Here is a 26,525-nt window from a genome sequence, read left to right as displayed (position 1 = left end):
TGAGCATCCAGTTTGGTTTCTACCCCCATTCTGACCCCCTCTATCTGCTGCCCCATTTGGTTAATTTCCCTTTCCGCTTGGTCCCTCATGTCCCTCAATTTGCCTTCCATAGTGTTTTCTAACCCCTCTAACCCTTTTTGCATCCCTTCCATTTGATTCTCTTGAGCGGCCATTCTGTTTTCTACCCCCATTAACCCCTCCTGTATTTCCCCTAATCTATTGTCTAATCCCTCTATTACTCCCTAACCCTCCGATCTGGGCCCCCATCCTTTGTTCTAACCGTTGGCTATTGGCCCCCATGTCCTCCCTCAATTTCTCGCTATTGGACCCCATGTCCTCCCTCAATTTCTCGCTATTGGACCCCATCTTTTGTTCTAACCGTTCGCTATTCTGGGCCATAAGGGCCTTCATTTGTATTAAAAAAAAGGTTCAAATCCACCGGGGGCGCTGCCACGGTCGCGGGCGTGGACGCCGTGGCCACCTCGTGCGTGACAACGCTATTTTGCGACCCTGCCGCCCTCACTGCTTCGCTCTCCTCGCGTCCCTCAATTTGGTCCTGGACCGACCCTGCCTCACTCTCCCCTACCGGACCCCAGCTGTCTTGGTCTGCCATAGCGCGACTTTCAAAATTCGGGTTTTTATTTCCGTATAACAAAATCAAATTTCGCCGTTATAATTTCGCGCGGGAAACGCGCTCCGAATCGATTCTAATTGTTACAAATTTGGGCCTAATAAATTTAGTCCCGGGTTCGAATCCCACTCCTCGACACCAATTGTTACAGACGCGGTGGTGGATGTTAGTTTACCGAGCGGTTTTGGTATGACCACGTCTGCACAAGTTACCCGATTATACCCGAACGTTGACTAATCGCGCTACGCTAGATCAATGAAGGAAAAGACACACGGCTGGGATTAAAATGACGCGACACCAGGGATACGGTTCTCAAGACCTCCGGAGGAGATTATATTAAGGCGGAAGGTCAGATTACAGGGACGAGAGGGACAGCATAGAAAGACAAGCACTTAGACACACTCTTATATTAACCCCAACAGACGACAGATAAACGGGACAAAAGGCTGACTCACACGGGGATTGATGGCAAGGAAAGCGGGTATCGATGGCTCAAGGTGCACTCTTGGCTCAAGGACAGGGTACTGTACGGTCCAGTAGATGCAGGAGGTTTCACAGCGCTCGGAGGTGGCTCTCTTGTCTTCTCAAGGCTCAAGCTCGGGGCGCATCTGACGTCACGTCCGGTGAGTCGCTTCGTATATCCGGCGGGGAGTGACACGCCCTCGGCTCGTTAGCTCCGCCCCAGATGGAATCGGCACGTCGCTTCTCATTGGGTGCGTGCGGGGGGGTTACCGGCTCCGCCCTTGACGAGGAGCTGACAGCCAGCCCCTTCGTGGTAACCCCGTGGAGCGCATGGTCCGGAGCGCATTGTCAATGGCGGCTAACCGAGCCGGTGTGAGGACGCACACTCCCCCGCGCAGCGCCGTGCCCCTCTGTTGTTGTAGTTGTAGTTGTTGTTGTTTGGGGAAGAAGATGGAAGGAGGTATGGGAAAGGTCCTAAACTCACTACTGGTGCCATATAATCACATTCTGGTGCAACGAAGAGTCAGAATTAATGGAAACGAGTCCTTAACTGACATAGACTAAGAATAACTAGCAAGATGTCCGAAAGTTGTCTACGTGTGATGCGGTGGACCTGGGCACGACAATTAATGGGGGAAAAAGGGGAAGGTCGGTTCTACAGAGTGTTGTTTACAGACAATGGGACTAGGGAATGGGGGATTGGGGATAGTTGGGGAGTATTGGGGAAATAGGGGAATATTTACAAGCGGATATGGAGGCCAAATTCCATATTCGCAACAATATATATACTGGAGACAGATGGCAGCATGGTAGCTGGCTCATTGGAGCAGGGTGTCTGGCGGGCCGATTCGGTCATGGTCCGATAGGTGACTGAGGCGGGCATGGCAAAGCAGAGGCGACTGTAACATACCAGTAGACTAACAATGAATAAAGGCTAAAAATAAAATCGAAAAAATGTACTTACTTCTCCATATTTCTTCATTTTCAGTGGTATGCTTTGATGCAAAGATCAGCTTTGACGATAACGCGGCCTTCAGGCAAAGGGCAATCTTCGATCTGGCAGCCGAGTCCGAAGAGAGTGACCCCGTGGAAGTTGAGGCCGCACAACATGACCTGAAGTACATCGGCATGGATGGAGACATTGCTTGCTTTGGTAAGGATCACACTTTGTTATTTATTTATTATTTACTTATGCTTGAATGTGCAGAAATATTGCACAAATATTTCAACATATTTTCAACATATTGCAACGTATTGAAAGAGGCTTTGTGACAAAGCAAACAGTTGCAGTTGCCGGACGTGACTTGTGGTTTTGAGTCTTGATTAAAAAAAACAATGGCATTCAAATTAGGTTGCATGTAATACAAACTTTACGGCATTAAAAGCAGAGAGTCAAAAGCAGAGAGTCGTCAGAGCTTAAATTGTTGTGTCTATACAATGCCTAGGCACAAAATGAAAAATGATTCGGCGTATTTGAGTTTGCCAAGAATGCATGAGAAGATTTTGATAAATGCTCAGAACCAATGGATTAAAGCCGATTCAAGAACATTGGCAGAGTGCGAGGTAGAGACTGAAGTCTATTGGTGAACCTCAGAGCGAGACGCGTATAGCGATCTCATTGCACACTTTGAGAAGGCCATCTGGAAACGAGGAAATTGAATGCATCTCATTGGCGAATCGCCCATCTGCACGCATCTGCCCCAGTGTGTGCTCATGAGCGATGCATTATCTTAGCAGGATTCGCTCAAAAACCATCCCTGTTGATGCTTAAAGGCAAATTCACATGACGTTAAGTTTTGCTTTGGATGTACATTTACAAAAAAATTTTTTTTTTTTTTGCGGTGTTGCAGATGTGAGTTTTGAATGCTAGATGCTGTACCCAAAACCTAAAGATTTCAAAATTGGAATCGCCTCTCCATAAGGATTGTTATGGGAAGAAGAATCGAGAGAGAGGAAGGGGAAAGAGAGGAAGGGGAAAGACAGACAGAGAGAGAGAGAGACAGACAGACAGACAGACATTTGACATTTTGTTTCTCTTTATTGCTAGGAATCGTTGTGTACAAGGGAAATCAAACAAATACAGGCAGGTGACTGTGCAAAGTCAAAAAAGGTAAACTATAAATTCAATGTAAGAACACCATCAACAAGTTCACATAAAGATGCCTTCACACACCACCGCTGCGAAAACAGTGTACAATCACTGGATTTAAATTCAACATGGGAGTGTGATGTGACCAAGGTTTTAAAAAGGTGAACAACATCAGAAACAGAATCACAAACATTTTGCATTTTGTGTTTCCTTGACAGGTATATAGCAAGCTTCGCCTCAGAGGACAAATAGTTGGCTAAAAGGCTTTCATCTTTACACTGGTGGGAGATGCTAAAACCGAAAATAAAAACACAATCAGTAAAAGCTAGGCCTAGCCCCCGGATAACACATGATAAAACTGTAAAAAGGGGTGCCAATCGAGAGCAATCGATAAAAATGTGAAAAATGGTTTCTGTGGCACCACAGAAGGGATACGATTCTGTGTTATCGGAACATATACGGTGAGATAAAACATTGGAGGGTAAAATGTAATGTGCCAGTTGCCACTGCAAGTCTCCGAAGCACTTGGCGACGGGTACTTTGTATATAACAAGCCAGTTGATCGAAGTGGAATGAGTAGTCTGGAGCATTCTCCTCCAATGCGCTTGTGGTTCTGCGGGTCTATCGGGAACAAGGGTTTTAACACACATACAATAAACAGAAGATTTTCCCATCACTTGAAAAGAGGTGAAACCTTGAAAATGAAGCAAAAGCTCTGGAAAGGGATGGTGGGATAAGAGAGGGCCAGCTTCCTCCTGTGGAGCTCATTTTAGCCTGGTTTGCTTGAAAAAGCGTAGAATCGCAGAAAAAATCCTCCCAATGACTCAAATGGACCTAACTCTAGGGCCACAGCAACGTCAGCAGCTGGTTTCCACTTATAAGGATGAGGGGTTCTAAAATACTTAACCTTGGTGCATCCAACATCAATAAACTTTTGCATGAAGGTACGATCACTGCAGACCCCTTCAAAAATGGGGTTTAAAAAGATTGGCTCGTTTTAAAACATTTCAAGGGAGTAGTTACTGTTATCACGGCGCACGCTAACCGGCTGCCATGCCTCCAGCACACTCCTGTAGAACAGGGGGACTGATGCAATATCAACTTTCTTGGTGTCAATGGGAACAGTTCCTGATCGTAGCCAAGTTTCCCTGCCTGCCGAAGCAGGCAATGAGCCAAGGCCTTCCACGAGACGTCCGTGTACAGCAGTCGACGAAGTGACAGGAGGCGAAAAGCCAAAGCCATCACTTTGCTGGTAATGGTGATCAGGCCCTGTCATCCTTCAGCAACAGGTAGGTTTAACACACCAGGTTTGAGCCAGTGCTTCCCCCCCCCCCAAAATAAGTCAATAAAAATATATTGTAGTTTTTTAAGAATAAAATCCGGGGGCTGCAGTGCCATAAAAACGTGCCAAAGCATTGATGCTGCAAGATTATTTATAACAAGGGTTCGGCCCCGATAGGAGAGTTGACAGAGTATGCCATTCCATTTTAGCAGCCGCCTCTCAGTTTTAATTATTAGAGATTCCCAGTTTTTCAAAATGAAGTTTTCAGTACCAAGAAAGACGCCAAGATAAAGAATTCCATCCCATGCCCATTTGAGTTGCTCAAGTAGAGTCGGAGGAGTGGCGCCATTTTGCGGACCAATATAGAGAGCTCTGCTCTTTTTCCAATTCACTTTTGCGAACTTGCCAAACTGAATTCATGGATGCATTGGACCAAGGTCAAGACGTCCTCATCCGAGTGAATGATTGCACAAAGGTCGTCTGCATAAGCAATCACCTTAAACAGGTTCGCCGTCGGTTGAGGAAGGAAACCGAGAAGACGTGCACGCAACCGAACAGCAAAGGCTCAATCGCGAGGGAGTACAGGAGGCCGGAAAGAGGGCAACCTTGACGAATGCCTCTACTAGCCGGGAAAGGCTGACATAAAATGTTGTTAAGTTTTAGTAGACTAAAAGTGTTATTATACAGTAGCTGTACATGAGAGATAAAATTTTCCCCAAAACCAAACCCCCTTAAAACAGAAAAAGATAAAAATGATCAATGGTATCAAAGGCCTTTTCTTGATCTAATAACACCAAGCCAACATTTCTTTGTTCGAGAGAACAGATATCAATCATGTCACGCACAATAAATATACTGTCATGAATTGTCCTTTTTGGAACACAGTAAGTTTGATCTGGGTGTATGATCTCCCCAATCACGGCTCTGAGCCGGTTGGTGAGAGCCTTGGAGAGTATCTCGTATTCTGCACAAAGCAGTGAAATGGGACGCCAATTGTGGGGTTGCTGAAGGTCTCCCTTTTTGGGGATAAGGGCGAGAACAGCCCTACGGCAACTTAATGGCAGTGAGCCTGATCGTCGGCCGTCCATCAGAACCTCAAGTAGCTCTGGCCCCAGGAGGTCCCAAAAGGTTTTATAAAGTTCTGTAGGAATTCCATCCAGGCCGGAGGCCTTATCAGAAGGTAAAGTTTGTCGAGCAGCATGGAGTTCCACCAAAGTTACTTCCTTGTCCAGTTGTAGGAGTGCAGATTCTGACAAGGTGGGTAAGGAAGAAGTCAACAACTCTATAACTTCATTGTCGATGTTCTTAGCATGATAAAGTTCAGAGAAGTAGTGTTTGAGTGAGGTTCTGATATCTTTTTGAGCATGCGTTATCCTTCCTTCCTTTGTTCTTACTGAAGTTATCTGCTGACTTCTCTTTGTTTGAGCTTCCAGTCCAAAAAAAGAACTTAGAGGAGGTATCCAGGTGACACAAGTTCTCCATTTGGAGACGAATCAGCGCTCCTCTGGCTTGCTTTGCACAAAGCGCAGCAAGAAGAGCTTTTTTCTTTGTCAGCAAAAGGTTAGTTCTTTAATCACTGGAGGCCGAGAGGTTGGACTGCAAGGATAATATTTCTTTGGAAACCAAGGATTGGAGGGCAGAGTCATATTTGGTGTGGTAAGCTCCATATTGTTGGCAAAAATATCTTATCTGCACTTTGGCATTGTCCCACCATTGCCGAAGGTGGGGGAAGGAAGGTTTATGTTGGAGCAGGGCTTTCCAGAACACACGAAAGGCATCAACAAACAGTTGGTCGTCCAAAAGGCTTACATTGAAGGTCCAGTAGGTCGCCCATGATTCCGAACTGGTGGGTGAATACAAAGTGCGACCAGGTGATGGTCTGAGAAGCCACTCGGGACAATGTCCATATTGCCCCAACATTCAAAAAAACACTATTGATTTATAAACGGTCCAATCTTGCAAATGATAGGTGGGCGTTTGAACACCGACACCACGTGTATTGGCGGACAGAAAGATTGCGGATTATCCACACATACTTGGACAAAGCTCTCCACAGAGGCACCGTGCTTGCTGGGTGAGGTTCCTCTCCATTACGATCAATGGCGGAGTCTGTCGTGCAGTTTAAATCTCCACCCAAGCAGACAAGTCTGTTAAAATCAATGCGTGCAAGAGAAGTTTCCAAGTGTGTGTACGGTTGTGTGTGTGTGTACGGGTGTGTTACAGTGTGTGTAAAAGGCAAGTCTCTCCGTGCTATCACGAGGTGCGTATACGTTCAGTACAGTGTGCTTAAAACCATTGTGTGTAAAAGTGAGTGAAATCAAATACCCTTTGATAATCTCATTAAAAACAACACTAGGACTGCAAAAGGAAGGTTGTATATAAACAGCTACCCCAGCCCTAGGGTGTTCAGACTACTAAAAAAACATTTCATTATCCTTTGCCATTCACTTGCACACGAGGAGCTGCATCTTGTTTCTTGTAAAAACAAAACATCAATGTGATTTGCCCCCAACAAACTGCTTAACTTCAGCTTTACGGATGGAAGAGCGTCCACCATTAATATTTAAACTCACTATAGAGAAAGCCATCGGCTAACATAGAGTTTTTGGGTGTGTCAAAAGCTCAGCCTGTCTATGTCGGCAGCTCCTTCTTTGCTTTAAGGATGCATTTCCGGAGGCTGTCCGGCTTTAAGCTGTCCGGCTGTCCGGACAAGCTGTCCGGCTTTAAGGAGCAATCGCTTTGCAGATATTATAAAGCTGGACAGGTCAGGGAAAAAGTCTTTAATTTTAACATGTTTCTTGCGAAAGGTGTCATGGAGAAACTTTATGATATCGGCAGGTGGAACACTGGGAACACTCTCCGAATCTTGGAAAAAACCTGGATCATTCCACACTTCGATGCTGCCACTAGAAGCACGCGACGAGGCCCCGTCGGAATCATAGTCCGAGCACCGATCCGTGTCCATTACATCAATATCATGCTCCAAAGGCAGAGCTGGTGGTTTAATAAGGGAAGCCTCATGTTTGCTTCCAAAGGGGGAGAAGGAGTGGAAGGAGGATAAGTGGGATAGGGAGTGGGAGGAGGAGGAGGAAGGGGAGTAAGAGGAGTGGGAGGAGTGGGAGGAGGAAGAGGAGTGGGAGGAGGAAGAGGAGTGGGAGGAGGAAGAGGAGTGGGAGGAGGAGCTGGAGGAGGAGTGGGAGGGTGAAGAGGAGGATGGGGAGGAGGAGCTATGTTAATGGGAGGAGCTTTGCATTCCACTTGGGGCAAACGTGGTAGTTCACCAGTTGAAGCTTTGCATACTGATTCAACCAGGTCCGGAGTTATTCGTAACTCAGAAATTGAACGCGCTACACTCTCACCTGGGAGGGGGATTATAGTGGATTCGATGTTAATATCCATGGGGCTTGTGACTGCAGGAGCAGTCACGTGTGCTTCCTGATGCACAATACCAATTTCCTGCTCGTGTTCACCGGCCCCACAAGTAGGAATGTCATCATTCTCCGGAGCAAGAACATCAAAACGATTTTGAGTTTTAAAAACGGCAAATGTTACTTTTTCTAAAGAAGAGTCATTGTTTTCGGCAGCCGGCGCCATCCTTTTCCCACAGCTCGTCGTCACATATTGACTATTATCAGTTAAATGTTTCAATTTATGTTTCCTTTTTGAAGGAACAACAGTAAAGCCTTCATTATCTGCCTGTGGTTGATTTACCCCCACCTCCGACGGCCCAGGCAGATTGTTCGAGTTTGAGGCATCACCAGCGTGCCCAACTCTAGATGGACCACTGTTGGTCTCAATGGGCTCTACCGGCCTAAATGTGCCACTCGTTGTAATCTTGGGGCAAGCGTTTTTTTACATGTCCATATTGACCACAAATAAAACAAGTCGTGGTCTCCGTCGCAATATAAATATGGTAATTGCAATTTTTGTTTTTTAACGTCATCACTGCGTTGAGCGATTGAGCGTTGTCTTTTAGAATGATATAGCAATGACTTTGGAATGACATGATGTGGCGAACCGAGGCGTCAGAGCGCAGACGAAGCGGAATCATCGAGATTCGTGACACAACCGTGCCAAAAACGCTTAAAGCAGCCACAAACTAATCACTTGAGAAGAAGGGTGGGATATTGGACATGAATAACTTAACCGCCGTCGTGAACAAAGACGTCCGGCGGTACGGATAGACCAGTTTCAACCGCCTGAGCCATGTGTTGCTCTTCCGACAGGAAAACCACGCGACATTGGTTCATTTTTGAAGCAGCGAGAACATTCTCAATTCCAACGAGCTCTCCTAGAGCCATCACCACATTCTCAACACTAATTCCGTCAGGTGGAGCAATCGTCACTCCGTTCTTGCGAGTGAGTGACTCGTACACACTATTGTGCAAACGTTCGAAAAAATAGGTATAATGAGGAAGATAAACCACCGATGAGCGGCATACAGGGCTATAAGAGCATGGCAGATGAAACGCGGGCCTGGAAACCAAGGGTTTCAAGAAGAACCCGCGAAGCACTTACCATGTGCGCTCTCTTTCTCTCTCTCGTCTCAACAAGGTAGGGAAACACAGGGAAAACTTCACAAACACGTACAAGGACACAAAGGGAGTGAAATGGGGATAGGAAAGACCACCAACACAACACTACTCACAGCTCCACACACACAGCCGCCATGATGCCACACACACACAGAGAGAGAGAGAGAGAGAGAGAGACAGAGACAGAGACAGAGACAGAGACACACACAGAGAGTTGGACTCGTAAGTCTACTTTGTTTTGTTATTGACGAGCCACTTGCTATACTGCCTTTAGCCTCGAACATGATTGATCGACATTCGGCTGTAATGGCCTTTCGCCTCGATGTAGCATAAAATCAATTACCCGTAATGATAGCACGTCTCTGGCAGAACCCCTATACCGTCATTGTCCACAAGAATCATGGAGCGACTGCGTTAAACTGCTTCCTGCTGTCATTTCGCCTTTGATTGCTGTTTACTTTGGCATTGCTCTGTTCTTATGTTATCTCGTTGTTGGATGGAATGTTGTTATAACTCGAAAATCTTTGGGGAGCTTTAAAATTAATTAATCGTCAGGATTGGATGGGGGAGGGAGTGGTGGGGAGGACGTTCTTGGTGGAGTGTGTTGAGAAATGAAATCGCAAATCATGCTGTCACTCTTTCTGCGCTCCCCAGTTGCTGGCATTTAACGAGGGTGTCCATGCCAATGTCCTTGGGAATGGAGGTAGCTTGGGTCGTGTATTAAAATAGTGTATTAAAAACAAAGCTGTGGCATTGATAGATTGCGCATATTATCAACACTGTGTTGCAGCGTTATCTCCGGTCCCTTTGCCATTGAACTGCTGGCCGTCGTCATTCAATATACTCGAGTTGATTCATGGGACCCGGCGGATGATTGTCCAAAGGGAAAAAAAGCTTCAGAAGCGTTTGGCAAATTTTTGAACAGCTGGTATCAAAACTCCAAATGCTTCAAACACCGTTATGCTCATATTCTCTTTTGTTCGCCATTTTAACTCACAATCGCAGGCATGTTTTCGAGTATTGTTTCTCACATTTGGTGTTTGGCTGGGGTTTATCTGTTTGCTTTGCATTCATAATGTCATCCCGAGGTCATCTGAAACTATTCTGACTCCCTGCTTAATTCCTTTTATGTGTGTGTGTCGTGTGTGTGGTGTGTATATGATATTATTGGGGTCTAAAACTGGATAAATAACGTAAAACGGTTTGCTGAGGCCTTCGTGTTGTAGTGTTTTTTTGTGGCCGAGATACCTGTCAATGACCATGTGACAGTCGAAATATTTTTCTCGATGAAACATGGCGACTTGTCCCCTCATTGACATTGAATGCACTGATGGAATCATGTGAGGCCGAGGAAAATGCAACGATTGTTTTCATTTAATCCTCGTTTTTTTGCAACTTGGTGTCATGAATCACATTTTATTTTATTGAGAACCTGTTTCACTTCATTCATAATGTAATCGTGACATGAAAAATCCGCTTGATCCTTTTTAAATACCAAAGGCAATTCCATGCATTAGGCTTAGATGCTTAGCCGGTGTATTTTAAAGCTGTCATCCCTGATCTGACCTTGACCATGTCGGACGTCGCAGTGAATGGTGCGGGCCTGGCTATGGCAACATGTGATATAATTCAGCTACATGGTGGCAGGCCAGCCAACTTCCTGGATCTGGGAGGAGGAGTGCAGGAAGGACAGGTTTATCAGGCCTTCAAACTCATCACTGGCCTGACACAGGTAAGCTCACACATCAATCTCTTCCTCATGATGAACTTATCTGTCTGTGTTATTGGGGCCTGCATCAGTTTTAGTGGTGTATTTTTATTATTATATCCGGTGCTTATGTAAGAGCATACAGAACTGTAGAGAAAGGTCGCAGGCCTTCGTCACAAGCCACAAGGACATTATACCCTTGCCTGTCCATCTGCTGTATTGCATGGTCTTGTGCAGCTGCACTATACCTGCTTGCGTTGAAAAAAAACACTTAGGCCTTTATTTTAAACGCTTGTCCATGCTCATGTTAGTGCTAAACAGGTGTAAGGTATCACATGAAGCAAGCTCACCTGGTATGTACAAATTGGCATGGAGGAAATCACAGGTGTCAATGTTGCAAGTTATTTGTGTACACTGGTACAGTAGTAGTTTTCTGCGTGATTGATTTTATACCTCACGAGTGCATACTCGAGCTCATTTCTTTATTTTGCACAAAAAATAAATAAAAGGATTTCTACATGTAGCCAATGCCCAGTAATATTCCAACGCCCAGTGCCTCTGTTGGTCCACCCATGATGGGTTTTCATTACCATGATAACTCAAGAACGACTGCAGGAATCTAAGTCACCCTTGGTAACAAGTATATATGATTATACAAAGATGAACTGATTAGATTATGGGGTCAAGAGGTCAAAGTTCAGAGGTTATGTTAGGTAAAAGTGATACTTCAGAACAGCTGAATGGATTTAAATCAAACTTGGTACGAGTATTATAATAATGTGATAATGTGGGCGGAGGCATATTGGTCAATGTCGCGACATCAAAGAGTGCCGTTCTAGTTGCAGTCGATATTGAAATGTTTCCTTTTCTCCAACAACCTCATCTCAGATCACCAGTTTGGTTTCAGACCAGCTCACCCCACCTTGAAATGCTGGTTCTACTCAGCCAACAATGGATGGAGGCCCTCAATGGCAGACATGAGATCAGGGCCGTCTCTCTGGACATATCTCGTACTTTTGATACAGTCTGGCATCCTGCCTTGCTCTCCAAACTTTCTTCCTAAGGCAACCAAGGTCAACTCCACACATGGCTTACTGACTTCCTCTACTCTGGTAGCCAACATGTGGCTCTCAATGGAATCCTTTCATCTCAAGACTGGAGTGCCCCCAAGGCATTTTTCAGGGTCCGATGCTATTCCCGATCTTCGTCAACTATCTCTCTGACCTTCTGGAAAATCCTCTATCTATTTGCTGATGATTCCACCCTCTGCCATGACATCCCTCGTCCCTCGTCCTCCCTCTGCCATGACACCTCCACTGTCTGGCAAATCCTCCAATCTACTTTCTTAACAATCCTCTTGAGGAAGTTCAGTCATTCAAACTCCTAGGTCTCACTAACAGCCATGATATTTCTTGGGCAAACAACGTTTTAAAGTTGGCCTCCAAAGCCAGCCTCCAACTGATCATCCTCCATTGTACAAAGTCTTTCTGTGGTACAACTGAAGTCCTATCCACATACAAGCCTTCTATCCACAGCTTGATGGAAGACGACTCTCCCTCACATCTTGCTTGACTCAGTGGAAACCAAGTCCTCTAAGATTATTGGAATTTCCCACAATGAAGCTGAGTCTTTGGGCCTATAACTTTACCATCGCAGTCAGGTTGGTGGTCTCTCTGACTTATCCCACCTCCTTTCTGGTCTTGCACCCTCTGCTCTTTCCATCCTTTGTCCCCACCCATGTTTCTTTTTCTGCAGGCTCTGTCCACACGGTCCACCATCAACCCCCTTCTAGTGAAACTACCTAAATCCAGGACCACTGCTCACCTCCTTATTTGTTCCTCTTTTTCCCGCTTGTGGAACCAACCTCCACATCCTCTTCAATCTTATTCTTCCCCCCATGTCTTCTAATCCCACCAGCAGGATTAGAGTTGCTATTTGATCAGGTTGTGGTTCTTTCATGTTATACCATCGATTATGTAAATGAGGTTTGACCCTGAGGTTTCACTGGTAAATGGCTTGATCAATCTCACAGTGAAGCACATCCAGTTTTGTTTCACAAGCTTTATTTACTGGTATAGGAAGGGTCACTTTATTATCCTCCCTGGGGGTAACAGATTACAGTAGATCTAGGCTCATGTCCATTAGCCTATAGAGTACGTGATAATCATATAATACCTCAAGAACGTCAGGATTCCTCCCTTTCCATTTAGTGTTAAACAGCAGTAATGGCAGTTTAAAAAGGTAATCATACGTGTTGGTGGTTTATAATTATTTTAACTCAACTGGACTACCATCCAGTTGAGTTCATCACATACTAAACCCTCCGGCGTCCGTCGTCGTCGCCGTCGTCTGTCGTCCGTTAACTTTTCGATGTTAACACTCCAGCGTCCACAAATATCAACTGATTCTGATCAAACTTGACATGCAGCATCCTTACACCAAGGACCAGGTTGGTATTGCATTTCAGCCCGATCCGTTGAAAAATGGCGAACTTAGGCGACCATTTTGTTTTTGGTCATGAAAACGACGTCAACACTCTAGCATCCACAAATATTAACAGATTTCGATCAAACTTAGAATGTTTAACCCTTACCACACAAGGTAGGTTGCTATTGCATTCCAACCCGATCCATCACAAAATGGCCGCCATAGGCCGCCATATTGTTTTCAGCTCAGAAACGACGTTAAGACTTTAACGTCCACAAATATTTATGGATTTTGATCAAACTTGGTGTGTGAGACTCTTACCACACAAGGTAGGTTGCTATCTTAAGTCAAATCTAGTACAGACAACTGACCTACTTTAAAGTTGTCCAGTCAGGTCAGTTGAGTTCTGCTTCCCTGGAAGCTCTAGTTTTTTACTTCCAGTAGGGGTGCCACACAAAATAATATGATAAGCTATTTATACACCTTAACATGGATTTCACCCAATCTGGAAAACCCACTTGAGGAGGCAGCAAATTAAGTTGCTGCAACCTCAATTGTGTGACCCTTCGTCCTCCTGTTAAGCTTGGTTGAGATTGGATAAGTAATTACTGAATGTATCCTGGTCAGACAGACACCAAATTGCGTATTTTAGCATGATTATTTGTTTTACCATGATCTGAGTGTAGACGTGGAACTCGTACATGTATCACATTTCAGACAAGGGCATTCGGGGACATCGGTGTATGTTTATCGAACGAAACACAAAGTTCAAGAACATAACACACAACAGACACAGTATATAAAATCTGAACCTGCGATCCCAACATAATGAGTCTGGTGCTCAGATGGGAACAACCATTTACAGACCAACCTCGCAAAACTCCACAAATTTCCAAAATCCAGAAAAAATTCCCAATAGTCCACAAAATCCAGAAAAAATTGAAACTCCCAAAATCCAGAATTACTGCTCACCTCCACTCATTTGTTCCTCTTTTTCCGTCTGTGTAGCCAACTTCCGAATTTTCTTCAATCTCCTTCTTCCCTCCAGGTCTCCAAAACAGCTGTTTCAAAACCAAAACCATGATCTTTCCAACATCCGCTAAACCACCCCTCACCCCCACATTTGCTTCTGTAGCCATCTTACCCACCCCCTGCATTCTCCCCTTTTCCCTCATCCTTACCTGCACATCCATTGTCATCTGTCTCCATTTATTTTGTCCCCCAGCCCTTGCTGTTTGTATTCCCCCCTTCTCTTTCTGCTGTTCCTTTTATTATGTTGCATCTTGATTCTGTTCTAGCTCTTCCACAAGCCTTGACTCTGTATACAAACCCAAAATGTCCATTCACACTGCATCTGAACGACTGAGACCAAAGGCCTGAATATTGAGAGAGTGTTTCTACTACGATGCCCCATGTGGTACTTCTGGGTGCGAGTTTAAAGTTCTGAATGTCATTAAGTATCTCTCGTCCTGATGTGGAGGCACGATGGCAATTTATGGAACACATTCTTTATTTGAATTGCTCTTTCTGAATTTCTCATTACCAGCCCAGCATGCTTTCACTGCTAGCGTAGAGCGTGTTTAACGAAGAACCGGGATCGAAAGGGGGTTTTGAATTGTGTTTCCATGTAAACATTCGATGTGTTAAAGTGCGTGGCCCACCTCGAGTCATTTTGGCCTGGGTAACTCAAAAACCTTGCTTTAATGTTTAAACAAACGTACAATATATAAAATTTTTGGTCCGAGGTTTTATGTCACTTTTTTTGTATACAAAGTCAGAGGCTCGTGTAAGAGCGAACAAATAAAACGCATCACATGCAGTTGATTTGTTGAACTCATCTTGTTAGACTGTTAGCGATTGAAAATGTGGAACTATTCCTGAAAGTGCTTGAGAGATGTAGTGACTGCAGCAAGGTCCACACCATGCATTTTCATCGGAGGGCTGTTCAGATTCTGTGTTGTGGCCATGGTAATAGCTTTTGGATTGGTGCTGTGGTTATGGATGTTCAGGCATGATTACTCAGTCAGGGATGTATTCCATTCTTCAAGACGGTTTGTTCAGAAACTGACAGTTCATGCTGTTTGAAAGACATTTCATCATCAAATCAGTTTTCAGGCAAGAGCATTCCAAGAGTAGTACTATCGTAGCTATAAAGTAGTACAGTTCAAATATTATGGTATTACTGTAGTACATTTTGTAGTCGTGCTATAGTTGTACTGCAGTACAATTGTACAGTCACGTGAAAAAGTAAGTACACCCCTTGTAAAGTTTTGACTTTTTCAACATATTTCAACATACAGCTATTTGATCTTCATTTCAACAATATTGATATAATATTGATAAAGGTGATATAATATAACAAATATCATGAAACATTTACATTTTGTACTCCATTGTATAATTTAAATAAACATAAATGCAAATTTCGCATGTGGAAAAAGTAAGTACACCCCTACATTTATCACGACTTCAAATACCTAAAATTAGAATCAGGTGCACCAGCTCAGGTGCAAATGATTAGAACATCGTTAGAGAGGATCTTGGAGGAACCTGTCTTATTTAAACCTCAGACATTTAGTTTGGTTTGCTCTTTGTTGTTGAAGTGTGCTGATGTTCTTTCTCAAGACCTCTCTGAGGCCTTCAGAAAGAAGGTTATAGATGCCTACGACTCTGGGAAGGGATTTAAAAAGATCTCCAAACAATTTGAAATCAATCATTAGACTGTCCAGAAGATCATCTACAAGTGGAGAAGATTCCAAACAACTGCCAACTTGTTCAGGCCAGGCCGCCCCAGCAAATTCAGCCCGAGAGCAGACCGCAAGATGCTGAAAGAAGTCTCTAAGCACCCCAGAATGTCAGCACGGGACCTACAGGTAGTTCTTGCCACTGTTGATGTCAAAGTGCATGAGTCTACCATTAGAAAGAGGCTGCACAAATTTGATCTACATGGGAGGTGTGCCAAGAGGAAACCTTTGCTGTCCAGAAAGAACATCAGGGCAAGACTAAAGTTTGCCAATGAACACCGAGGCAAAGACCAGCACATCTGGAACAATGTGCTCTGGACAGATGAGTCAAAGGTAGAGCTATTTGGTCACAGTACCAGAAGACATGTTTGGCAAAAACGAAAGACAGCATTTGATCACAAGAACCCGATACCAACTGTAAAGTATGGTGGTGGAAATATTATGGTTTGGGGGCAGCTTTGCTGTATCAGGGCCTGGGCAGCTCACCATCATATAATCCACTATGAATTATTCATTGTACTAGACGGTGCTTGAGGATAATGTGGGGCCATCTGTCAGAAAGTTGAAGCTCAACCGAAGGTAGACCTTGCAACATGACAATGACCCTAAACATACCAGTAAATCCACCAAGGAATGGCTGAAAAGAAAGAAATGGAGTGTTCTGGGATTTCCAAGTCAAAGCCCGGATCTAAATCCCATCGAGATGTTGTGGGGGGATTTGAAACGAGCTGTGCATGCAATTGTTCCAGCTGTGCAACAATTTTTTGTTGAATAAATTATTGCAAAGTGAATTTTTCATTGTTTTTTGTTCAATTATATCACCTTTATCTATAGATACTGTTTAAATGAAGATCAAATATTGATATGTCCACATATGTTAAAAATATTTTTTTTTAAACATTTCATGGGGTGTACTTACTTTTTCCACATGTGAAATTTGCATTTATGTTTATTGTCCCCCGTTGCACAGCGGAGCGAAAGGGGGACTTTGGCTTTCCCCTCCGTCCGTTTGTCCGTCCTTCCGTCCCTCCGTCCGTCCGTGTGTGCGGGCGGGCATGCATGTGTGCGTGCATAAGCGAAGGACCGCATTCGAATTTGGTTTGTGGGTGCAACCCACGTCAAAATCCAAGATGGCCGCCGCCATGTATGTCTGATGCCATGTATGTCTGAACCTTGTAACCTGCATATCTTGAAAAATAAGCGAAGTACCAACTTCTAATCTGGTGTGTGGGTGTATCTCGGCATAAGGAAGAACGCCATTGAAAATTGGCTCGCCACGTCAAAATCCAAGATGGCCGCCGCCATGTATGTCTGAACCTTGTGAGATGAATATCTTGAAAAATAAGCGAAGTACCAACTTCTAATTTGGTGTGTGGGTGTATCTCGGCATAGGGAAGAACGCTATTGAAAATTGGGTCGCCACGTCAAAATCCAAGATGGCCGCCACCATATATATGTCTGAACCTTGTGAGCGAAATATCTTCAAAAATAAGCGAAGTACCAACTTCTAATCTGGTGTATGGGTGTATCTAGGCACAAGCAAGAAGGCTGTTTAAAATTGGGTCGCCACGTCAAAATCCAAGATGGCCGCCGCCATGTATGTCTGATGCCATGTATGTCTGAACCTTGTAACCTGCATATCTTGAAAAATAAGCGAAGTACCAACTTCTAATCTGGTGTGTGGGTGTATCTCGGCATAAGGACGAACGCTATTGAAAATTGGGTCGCCACGTCAAAATCCAAGATGGCCGCCACCATGTATATGTCTGAAACTTGTGAGCGAAATATCTCGAACAATAAGCAAAGTACCAACGTCTAATCTGGTGTGTGGGTGTATCTATTGGGTCGCCACGTCAAAATCCAAGATGGCCGCCGCCATGTATGTCTGAACCTTGTGAGATGAATATCTTGAAAAACAAGCGAAGTACCAACTTCTAATTTGGTGTGTGGGTGTATCTCGCCATAAGGAAGAACGCTATTGTAAATTGAGTCGCCACGTCAAAATCCAAGATGACCACCACCATATCTATGTCTAACCTTGTGAGCGAAATATCTTGAAAAATAAGCGAAGTACCAACGTCTAATCTGGTGTGTGGGTGTATCTATTGGGTCGCCACATCAAAATACAAGATGGCCGCCGCCATGTATGTCTGAACCTTGTGAGATGAATATCTTGAAAAATAAGCGAAGTACCAACTTCTAATCTGGTGTGTGGGTGTATCTCGCCATTAGGAAGAACGCTTTTCAAAATTGGGTCGCCACGTCAAAATCCAAGATGGCCACCACCATATCTATGTCTAACCTTGTGAGCGAAATATCTTGAAAAATAAGCGAAGTACCAACTTCTAATCTGGTGTGTGGGTGTATCTAGGCACACGGAAGAACGCTGTTTAAAATTGGGTCGCCACGTCAAAATCCAAGATGGCCGCCGCCATGTATGTCTGAATCTTGTGAGATGAATATGTTGAAAGATAAGCGAAGTACCAACTTCTAATTTGGTGTATGGGTGTATCTCAGCATAAGGAACACCGCTATTGTAAATTGAGTCGCCACGTCAAAATCCAAGATGGCCGCCACCATATATATGTCTGAACCTTGTGAGCGAAATATCATATCATAGCATGTTTTCTGCATGTTCCACTTTGTCAACTCACATCACTTCCCCGACGTGGGACCTAGGCGTAACGCTTGTTTAAATTATACAATGGACTACAAAATGTAAATGTTTCATGATATTTGTTATATTATATCACCTTTATCTATCAATATTGTTGAATTGAAGATCAAATAGCTGTATGTTGAAATATGTTGAAAAAGTCAAAACTTTACAAGGGGTGTACTTACTTTTTCACGTGACTGTATGTCACTAGTTCCACACAATTTACCAAATTGACCATATTTCTCCACCCACCTCGAGACTGTCATCCCAATGTTCTGCATGCAGGGTGAGGCATCGTTGTGCGTGCACCGGCCCTCGGATGGATGTTAAGCTGGAGGACTCATCTTTCAGCACTTGTCATTGGTGGGCATTAAGTATCCCATGGTGCAGTTTTTGGCAAAGAATATGTGAGCTTTCGCTTTCATCTTGAACAAATTCCAAATTCCTGTGTTGGTGGGGTTACCTTTCTGGGAGCCCATGATTATTTTATGGAGAACTAAGTTTGAAGGTGGATTTAGGTACCTTTTTTATTTTTATTTTTAATTTTTTTACACAGATTCGAGGCTCGTGTAAGAGCTAATACTTCAAACACAATGTCATGCACGGACACATAAAATATACAATAAAGGTAGCGGGAGACAAGAGGGAGAGGGAGAGTAAAGCATACAAGCACAACAACAGTAGAGAACAGGGACGTCATTGACAGTTCATGCTTTTGTATACAAAGTCAGTGTTTGTAACTTAAAACTGCATATACCTTGGGACATTATCTTTAAAATGAACTCCGACACACTTTACAAAACGATGGTGAACGGTAGCTAAGAGGCGTTTTCCAAATGGCCGCTAGGAGAATATTACATATGAGAAGAGCCTCCTGGCTGCTTCACTGATGGACCAATTGGAATGGGGAGAAGTGAAGGAGTACAAATTTACCTTTGCAAAGAGTGCTTTAATCTCAGTGTTGCCCAGGTAAAGACGAAAATTGTAATACCCTCTGCCACCACCACCAGATGGCGTTACATGGCACACATTTACATTTTGCCATCCCGGCCCTCCACTCCCCCATGTGAGGCCACGGCCACATAGCCTATGTTGCACCCCCCTCCCCCCCCCCCCTACAAAGTTGTATTTGTACCCTGAGTTTGGAGTTTGTAACTTAAAAGATATTGCCGTGCATAAGGAACAAAGGCAGACAGAGAACCACTGAGAGACAATTGTATGTATGTATATATATATATATATATATATATATATATATATATATATATATATATATATATATATATATATATATGTGTATATATATGTATGTGTATATATATGTATGTGTATATATATGTATGTATATATATATATATATATGTATATATATGTATGTATGTATGTATGTATGTATACACACACACTACATGGCCAAAAGTATGTGGACACCCGAACATCACACCTGTATGTGCTCGGCGAACATCTCATTCCAAAATCATGGGCATTAATATGGAGTTGGTCCCCCCTTTGCTGCTTTAACAGCTTCTACTCGCTTGGGAAGGTTTTCCACTGGATGTTGGAACATTGCTGCGGGGATTTGTTTCCATTCAGCCGCAAGGGCATTAGTGAGGTCGGGCACTGAATATATGAATGAACGTTTTAAGGCCATTTTCCCCGCTAGAGCGGTGGTTAGCCTTGCAGGCTCCATGACCTCATGGTTCCCTTTTTTTTTTGAGGCAATGTTTTTTATGTTCGGATGCCCTTCCTGACGCCAACCCTTAGTCACCTCTTATGATGTGCAGGGATATGGTGTACCTATTCTAAATCGGGGTACACACCGGGATCATTCATCCCAGCAAGCTGGTACTCAATTTGCCGACCTCGGAAGGATGACATGCTGAGTCAACCCCCCTGGCGTTAATTCAGCGATCGACCGGGATTCAAATTCAGGATACTAGGATCCCAAGCCTGTGCTCTCACTGCTAAGCCAACACCAGGCTAACTATTTGGCTAACAACACATCAACAGCACTGATGTTGGGCTATTGGGCCTGGCTCGCAGTCGGCGTTCCAATTCATCCCAAAGGTGTTTGATGGGGTTGAGGTCAGGGCTTTGTGCAGACCAGTCAAGTTCTTCCACACTGATCTCGACAACCATTTCTGTATGGACCTCGCTTTGTGCATGGGGGCATTGTCATGCTGAAACAGGAAAGGGCCTTCCCCAAACTGTTGCCACAAAGATGGAAACACACAATTGTCTAGTCTAGAATGTCATTGTATGCTGTAGTGTTAAAATTTCCCTTCACTGGAACTATGAGGCCTAGCCCGAACCATGAAAAACAGCCCCAGACCATTATTCCTCCCCCACCAAACTTTACAGTTGGTACTATGCATTCTGGCAGGTAGCGTTCTCCTGGCATCCACCAAACCCAGATTCGTCCGTCGGACTGACAGATGGTGAAGCATGATTCATCACTCCAGAGAACGCGTTTCCACTGCTCCAGAGTCAAATGGCGGCAAGCTTTACACCACTCCAGCCAATGCTTGGCATTGCGCATGGTGATCTTCGGTGTGTGTGGCTGCTCGGCCATGGAAACCCATTTCATGAAGCTCCCGACGAACATTTGTTGTGCTGATGTTGCTTTTAAAGGCAGTTTGGAACTCTGTGGTGAGTGTTGCAACCAAGAATTGACGATTTTTACGTGTTTCAGCACTCAGCAGTCCCGTTCTGCGAGCTTGTGTGGCCTACCACTTCACGGCTGAGCTGTTGTTGCTCCTCGACGTTTCCACTTCACAATAACAGCATTTACAGTTGACCAGGCAGCTCTAGCAGGGCAGAAATTTGACGAACTCACCTGTTGGAAAGGTGTCATCCTCTGATGGTGCCACGTTGAAAGTCACTGAGCTCTTCAGTATGGCCCATTCTACTGCCAATGTTTGTCGATGGAGATTGCATAGCTGTGTGCTTGATTTTACATACCTGTCAACAATGGGTGTGGCTGAAACAGCGGAATCCACCAATTAGAAGGGGTGTCCGCATACTTTTGGCCATGTAGTGTATATATATTGTTACGTGCTCCTCCCCGACCCCCTGGTTACGGTGTACCTCCGAGCCCCGAGAGGAGTCACGGCAGAAAAATGTGTTATTCTGTGTGTCAAAGATCAATGGAGAAGCCACCCTAATTGTTACTCACAAACAAATATTATATTAAGATCACACAAGAATAACAGTACAACAACAATAGTATTCAAAAGTAAAATCAATATGTCCTATGATGGTACCATCAGTTTTGTAATATATAACTCACTGTGCTCCAAGTGAGTGAAACAAGAACATTTCCCAATGTCTCTTATTCCCGGCTTAAAGACGAAGTTGATTCGCTCCAGCGATCGCCAGAACGATGTCCAATCGAGACCAGAATCCCGTGCTGATGGCAAGTACAGTCACACAGCCGAAGCTGTACAAAGGCGCACTCAAGGCGACTGGGAAATCCAAAGGTGCCCTTCAGGCAACTGAGAGATCACACCCTCGGGTATGGACGAATTAACCTTCAAAAAGCCATGTCACACACACACGCCCCAGATCGACGTCTGAATGCGGTGAAAATGGTCGAAAAGACCAAGTCCTGCGCGAGTCAAAATGGCCGATGACCCGCTCTTGAGACGTAACGGCCCGGCAATAATTCTCCTCGGTATCCACTGCCAAAAACCTGACACGCAGGTTGATCGGTCACAGCGATGACAACTCTGTCGCAGGAATCCCTTTCCCGGAAACCCGAAAGTTCGCTAGTGACTCTTGCTCGCCAACGTTCGCTCCAGACTGCAAGTAGCTCGGCTCCTTCTTGTCCGACTCACTCGCTCCGCCCTTTTTCTCCCTCTTCTTCCTCTTCGTCGTCCGGTTTCCTGTTTCTTTCAACATTAACTTTTTACCTTTTGAAAACAGTTCATTGACAATAAACCTTTTGAAAACAATAATAGTACATGGAATCAGAAATATTTACAGTGGATGCAAACCACCACAACGGAAGTGACGAATCCGTAACACTTCCCCCCCTCAAGAAAGAAAGTTTGAACATAGTGAAAACTTTCTTTGTAGGCAAAACTCTCCCAACAAACAAAAGTAAACTCACACCCCAAATCATCAATTCCCGTGAGCAACGATAATCAATATTTCCCAAAAATAAAGCAACAAAACTTCAAACAACCTACAGAGATTTCCAAAGTTAGTTCACTCTGGACAAAGCATCAGCAACGACATTGTCCCTGCCCTTTACATGCTCAATTTCCAAGTTGAACTCCTGCCAAGCCAAACTCCAGCTGAACAACCTCTGATTTTTACTTTTCATTTTTTTGAATGAAGGTTAAGGTGTTGCGATCAAAAATCCAAAGTAAAGCAAATCAATAGCACTTTTTTAGGGAGGCCCAGCTGAGAGCCAGGTTTCATGGTGGTTGGGTGGTGAGGCCTGGAAGTATTCACTACATGGACGCCTTTAGGAACGTGGAGTTCACGGTTAATCCATGTAGGAATCTTGGCTCGGCTGCTCCACAGCATTCAGTGCTTCAAACTCTTCCTAACTTTCATAATAATCACGGTTGGAGCGCTTGTCGCTGTAGTCACGTGAATAGCGGTCTCCTTCTCGGCCACTACCCTGATAATCATCCCTTCGGGAGCTGCCGTAACTCTGGGAGCCTCCATAGTAATCTCGACTGCGGCCACCACCAAAACGACTACTCCCACCCCAGGAGCCATATCCACCCCTGAAACTACCTCCACGTTTTCCTCCTCTGTAGCCCCTACGATGCCCATGGCCTGCCTTCTCTACTGTTATGGTCCGACCATCCAAATCCTTGCCATTCAAATCCTTTTCTGCATCTTTGGCATCCTTTGTGCTTTAAAACGTGACAAAGCCAAACCCTCTTGACTTTTGCGTCTACCTGTCTTTTATCAGCTGCACTTCCAAGAGTGGTCCATATTTGCCGAAGACAGAGTCCAGAACATCTTCCCTTGTTTTGAAGTTCAGTCCAACTACAAAGAGCATGTCAACATTGCCTCCATCCCTGACTTGTGTGTGCTGACACTTAGTTTCAGGGTACTTGACAAGAAGTGTCTGTGCAAAGCGTGACGTCAGTCCCTTCCTCTTCTCTTCAGAGCGCTTCCGACCCATAGCACGAGTCGCGGTACAGGATGGAAAGATACCCGGAATCTCCTGCTCTAACTGCGCAGCGTTATTTTCCATACTAGGCTTTTCAACAAACATTGGATTACCAGAAACTCGACCACCGGCCAAATCATTCCCGATAACAAAAGATATTCCCTCTACAGGTAGAGTGGCTTGTAAACCTACGGTGACCGGTCCTGACACCAAATCAGACTTTAAATGGATGACATGAAGTGGAGCTTTAACACAGCCACCAACCCCCTGTAAAAGAACACTCACACCAGTTGCCATCTTCTCTGACAATGGCAAAATGCCTTCAAGCATCAAAGATTGATGTGCTCCTGTGTCCCTCAGCCTCAATACCCTAACAGGTCTCTGGTTAGTCAAGTCTCCATCCAGTGACACAAACCCCTCTGAAATAAAAGGTTTGTAACCCTCTTGAATAAGGTCGTTCTGTGATGCCGTAACTTTGGCATGGGAACCTTCACAAGGCACTGTCCTCCAAGGACGATTTCTCGCATTTGCCAATGTATTCGGAGTTGTACTAGTCTGACTCCGCTCCTGATTTTTCCTTTTCAGGGCATAACATTGGGACATCAAATGTCCAGGTTTCTTGCAAAAAGCGCAAGTAGGCCCGGAGGAAAAACTTGTGGTCTGCCTCGGGCCCCCCGGAAGATAGGTCTGTCTTGGAACTGTAGTCTTCTGATCCCTAAAAGTCGCGGTATCAGATTTGTCCTCATAGTCATCTCTAGGCCACCCCCATGAATATTCGTTCTCCGCACCGTATGTACCATAACTCCCCTGGCGAACTCTAGGCGGGAAGTTAGGTGTGTGGAACCCCATCCTGTGTGTCAAGGCATAGTCATCTGCCACGGTTTTTGCCTCATACAACTCTGGTACCTTCTTTTCCTCCAGATGTACTTTAATGTCCTCGTGGACACACTGTTTGAATTCCTCCACCAAGATCAATTGTCGCAACAGTTTGAAGTCTTTCCCAATCCCCTTCGAATCACACCACCGATTAAACATGGTTTCCTTCATTCTTGCAAACTCCACATGGGTCTCACTTTCCCTCTTCCTGGCATTCCGAAATTTTTGCCGGTAAGCTTCAGGAACCAATTCATAGGCTTTGAGAATGGCTTTCTTCACTTCCTTATAATCTGTACATTTGTCAATCGGTAAAGCCGAAAATATATCTTGAGTTTTACCCACCAGAACACTTTGCACTAACATAGTCCAGGACCCCACAGGCCATTTTAGCATTTGAGCCACTTTCTCAAAGTGTAAAAAAAACTTGGCTACCTCCTTTTCATTGAAGGGTGGAACCAGCCTCACATGTCTTCCAACATCCCAGGTGTTCTGACTAGTTGTCGAACCAGCCGGCATGGATGCTACCTCTCCCCGTTCTCCCATTAATTCCAGCTCCTTGAGTTTAACTTCCTTCTGATACTCCATGTCATGTTCCTTTAACTCCCTTTCGGCTTTCCTTTCCTCTGCTCTTTCCTTTGCTCTTCTTTCTTCTTCAGCTCTCCTTTCCTCGGTTCTTCTCTCCTCGCGTTCTCGTTCCTGTTCTACTCTTGTTTCCTCGAGTTCTCTTGCAGCTCTCCTTTCCTCTGCTTTTAACCTTTCCTAGCTCGGCAGTTGCATCTCCATTTTCCGGAGCTCCACATTTTCTTTTTCCTCGGGTAACCAATCCAAGGCTACCTCTGTCCATGTTCCTTGTCCCACCAGAGATTCTACCACCAATGTCTGCATCTCTGCTTTCTTCATATTAACTCGGACCTCCAAGTTAAAATGTCTGGCCAATATCAAGAGTTCCGATTTTTTTAACTCTTGGAACTGTGCCTCATCAGGGGTGTTCTGCGTTAAACACCATGGTAACTATCAGTTAACACCTGTTAACCGTCACACAAAAATTTTTCCAATTTAAAAAAAAAAAAATTGGGAATGTTAGAAAAATTCCAAATTTGGCAATTTTGGGAATGTTAGGGAATTCTATCCCAGACGAGTGGTAGGGAATTTAATCCCAGATGAAGACCCAATTTCGAGCCCCCGAGCCAATTGGACGAGCCCCCAATTTCTGTTACGTGCTCCTCCCCGACCCCCTGGTCACGGTGTACCTCCGAGCCTCGAGAGGAGTCACGGCAGAAGAATGTATTATTCTGTGTGTCAAAGATCAATGGAGAAGCCCCCCCAATTGTTACTCACAAACAAATATTGAATTAAGATCACACAAAAATAACAGTACAACAACAATAGTATTCAAAAGTACAATCAATATGTCCTATGATGGTACCATCAGTTTTGTAATATATAACTCACTGTGCTCCAAGTGAGTGAAACAAGAACATTCCCCAATGTCTCTTGTTCCCGGCTTCAAGACGAAGTTGATTCGCTCCAGCGATCGCCTGAACGATGTCCAATCAAGACCAGAATCCCGTGCGGATTGCAAGTACAGTCACACAGCCGAAGCTGTACAAAGGCGCCCTCAAGGCGACTGGGAAATCCAAAGGCGCCCTTCAGGCGACTGAGAGATCACACCCTCGGGTATGGACGAATTAACCTTCAAAAGGCCACGTCACACACACGCCCCAGATCGACTTCTGAATGCGGTGAAAATGGTCGAAAAGACAAAGTCCTGCGCGAGTCAAAATGGCCGATGACCCGCTCTTGAGACGTAACGGCCCGGCGATAATACTCCTCGGAATCCACCGCCAAAAACCTGACACGCAGGTTGATCGGTTACAGCGATGACAACTCTGTCGCAGGAATCCCTTTCCCGGAAACCCGAAAGTTCGCTAGTGACTCTTGCTCGCCAACGTTCGCTCCAGACCGCAAGTAGCTCGGC

General features: G+C 44.6%; 1 protein-coding gene across 1 annotated transcript in view; it reads left to right on the top strand.

Annotated features, from left to right (window-relative positions):
- Nucleotides 1-26,525, top strand: part of SUCLG2 (succinate-CoA ligase GDP-forming subunit beta) — a 309,494-nt gene that overhangs the window by 185,060 nt on the left and 97,909 nt on the right. The window contains exons 8-9 of the mRNA XM_068112925.2: nt 2,082-2,246; nt 10,589-10,731. Coding sequence (XP_067969026.2) covers nt 2,082-2,246; nt 10,589-10,731 — 308 coding nt within the window. The remainder of the gene's footprint in view (nt 1-2,081; nt 2,247-10,588; nt 10,732-26,525) is intronic.

This window comes from Myxine glutinosa, chromosome 4, assembly GCF_964187855.1.
Source record: "Myxine glutinosa chromosome 4, kmMyxGlut1.1, whole genome shotgun sequence".
NCBI classification, from domain to species: domain Eukaryota; kingdom Metazoa; phylum Chordata; class Myxini; order Myxiniformes; family Myxinidae; genus Myxine; species Myxine glutinosa.
The sequence above is the reverse complement of the archived record's forward strand: the minus strand, read 5'-3'. Positions and strand labels throughout refer to the sequence as shown.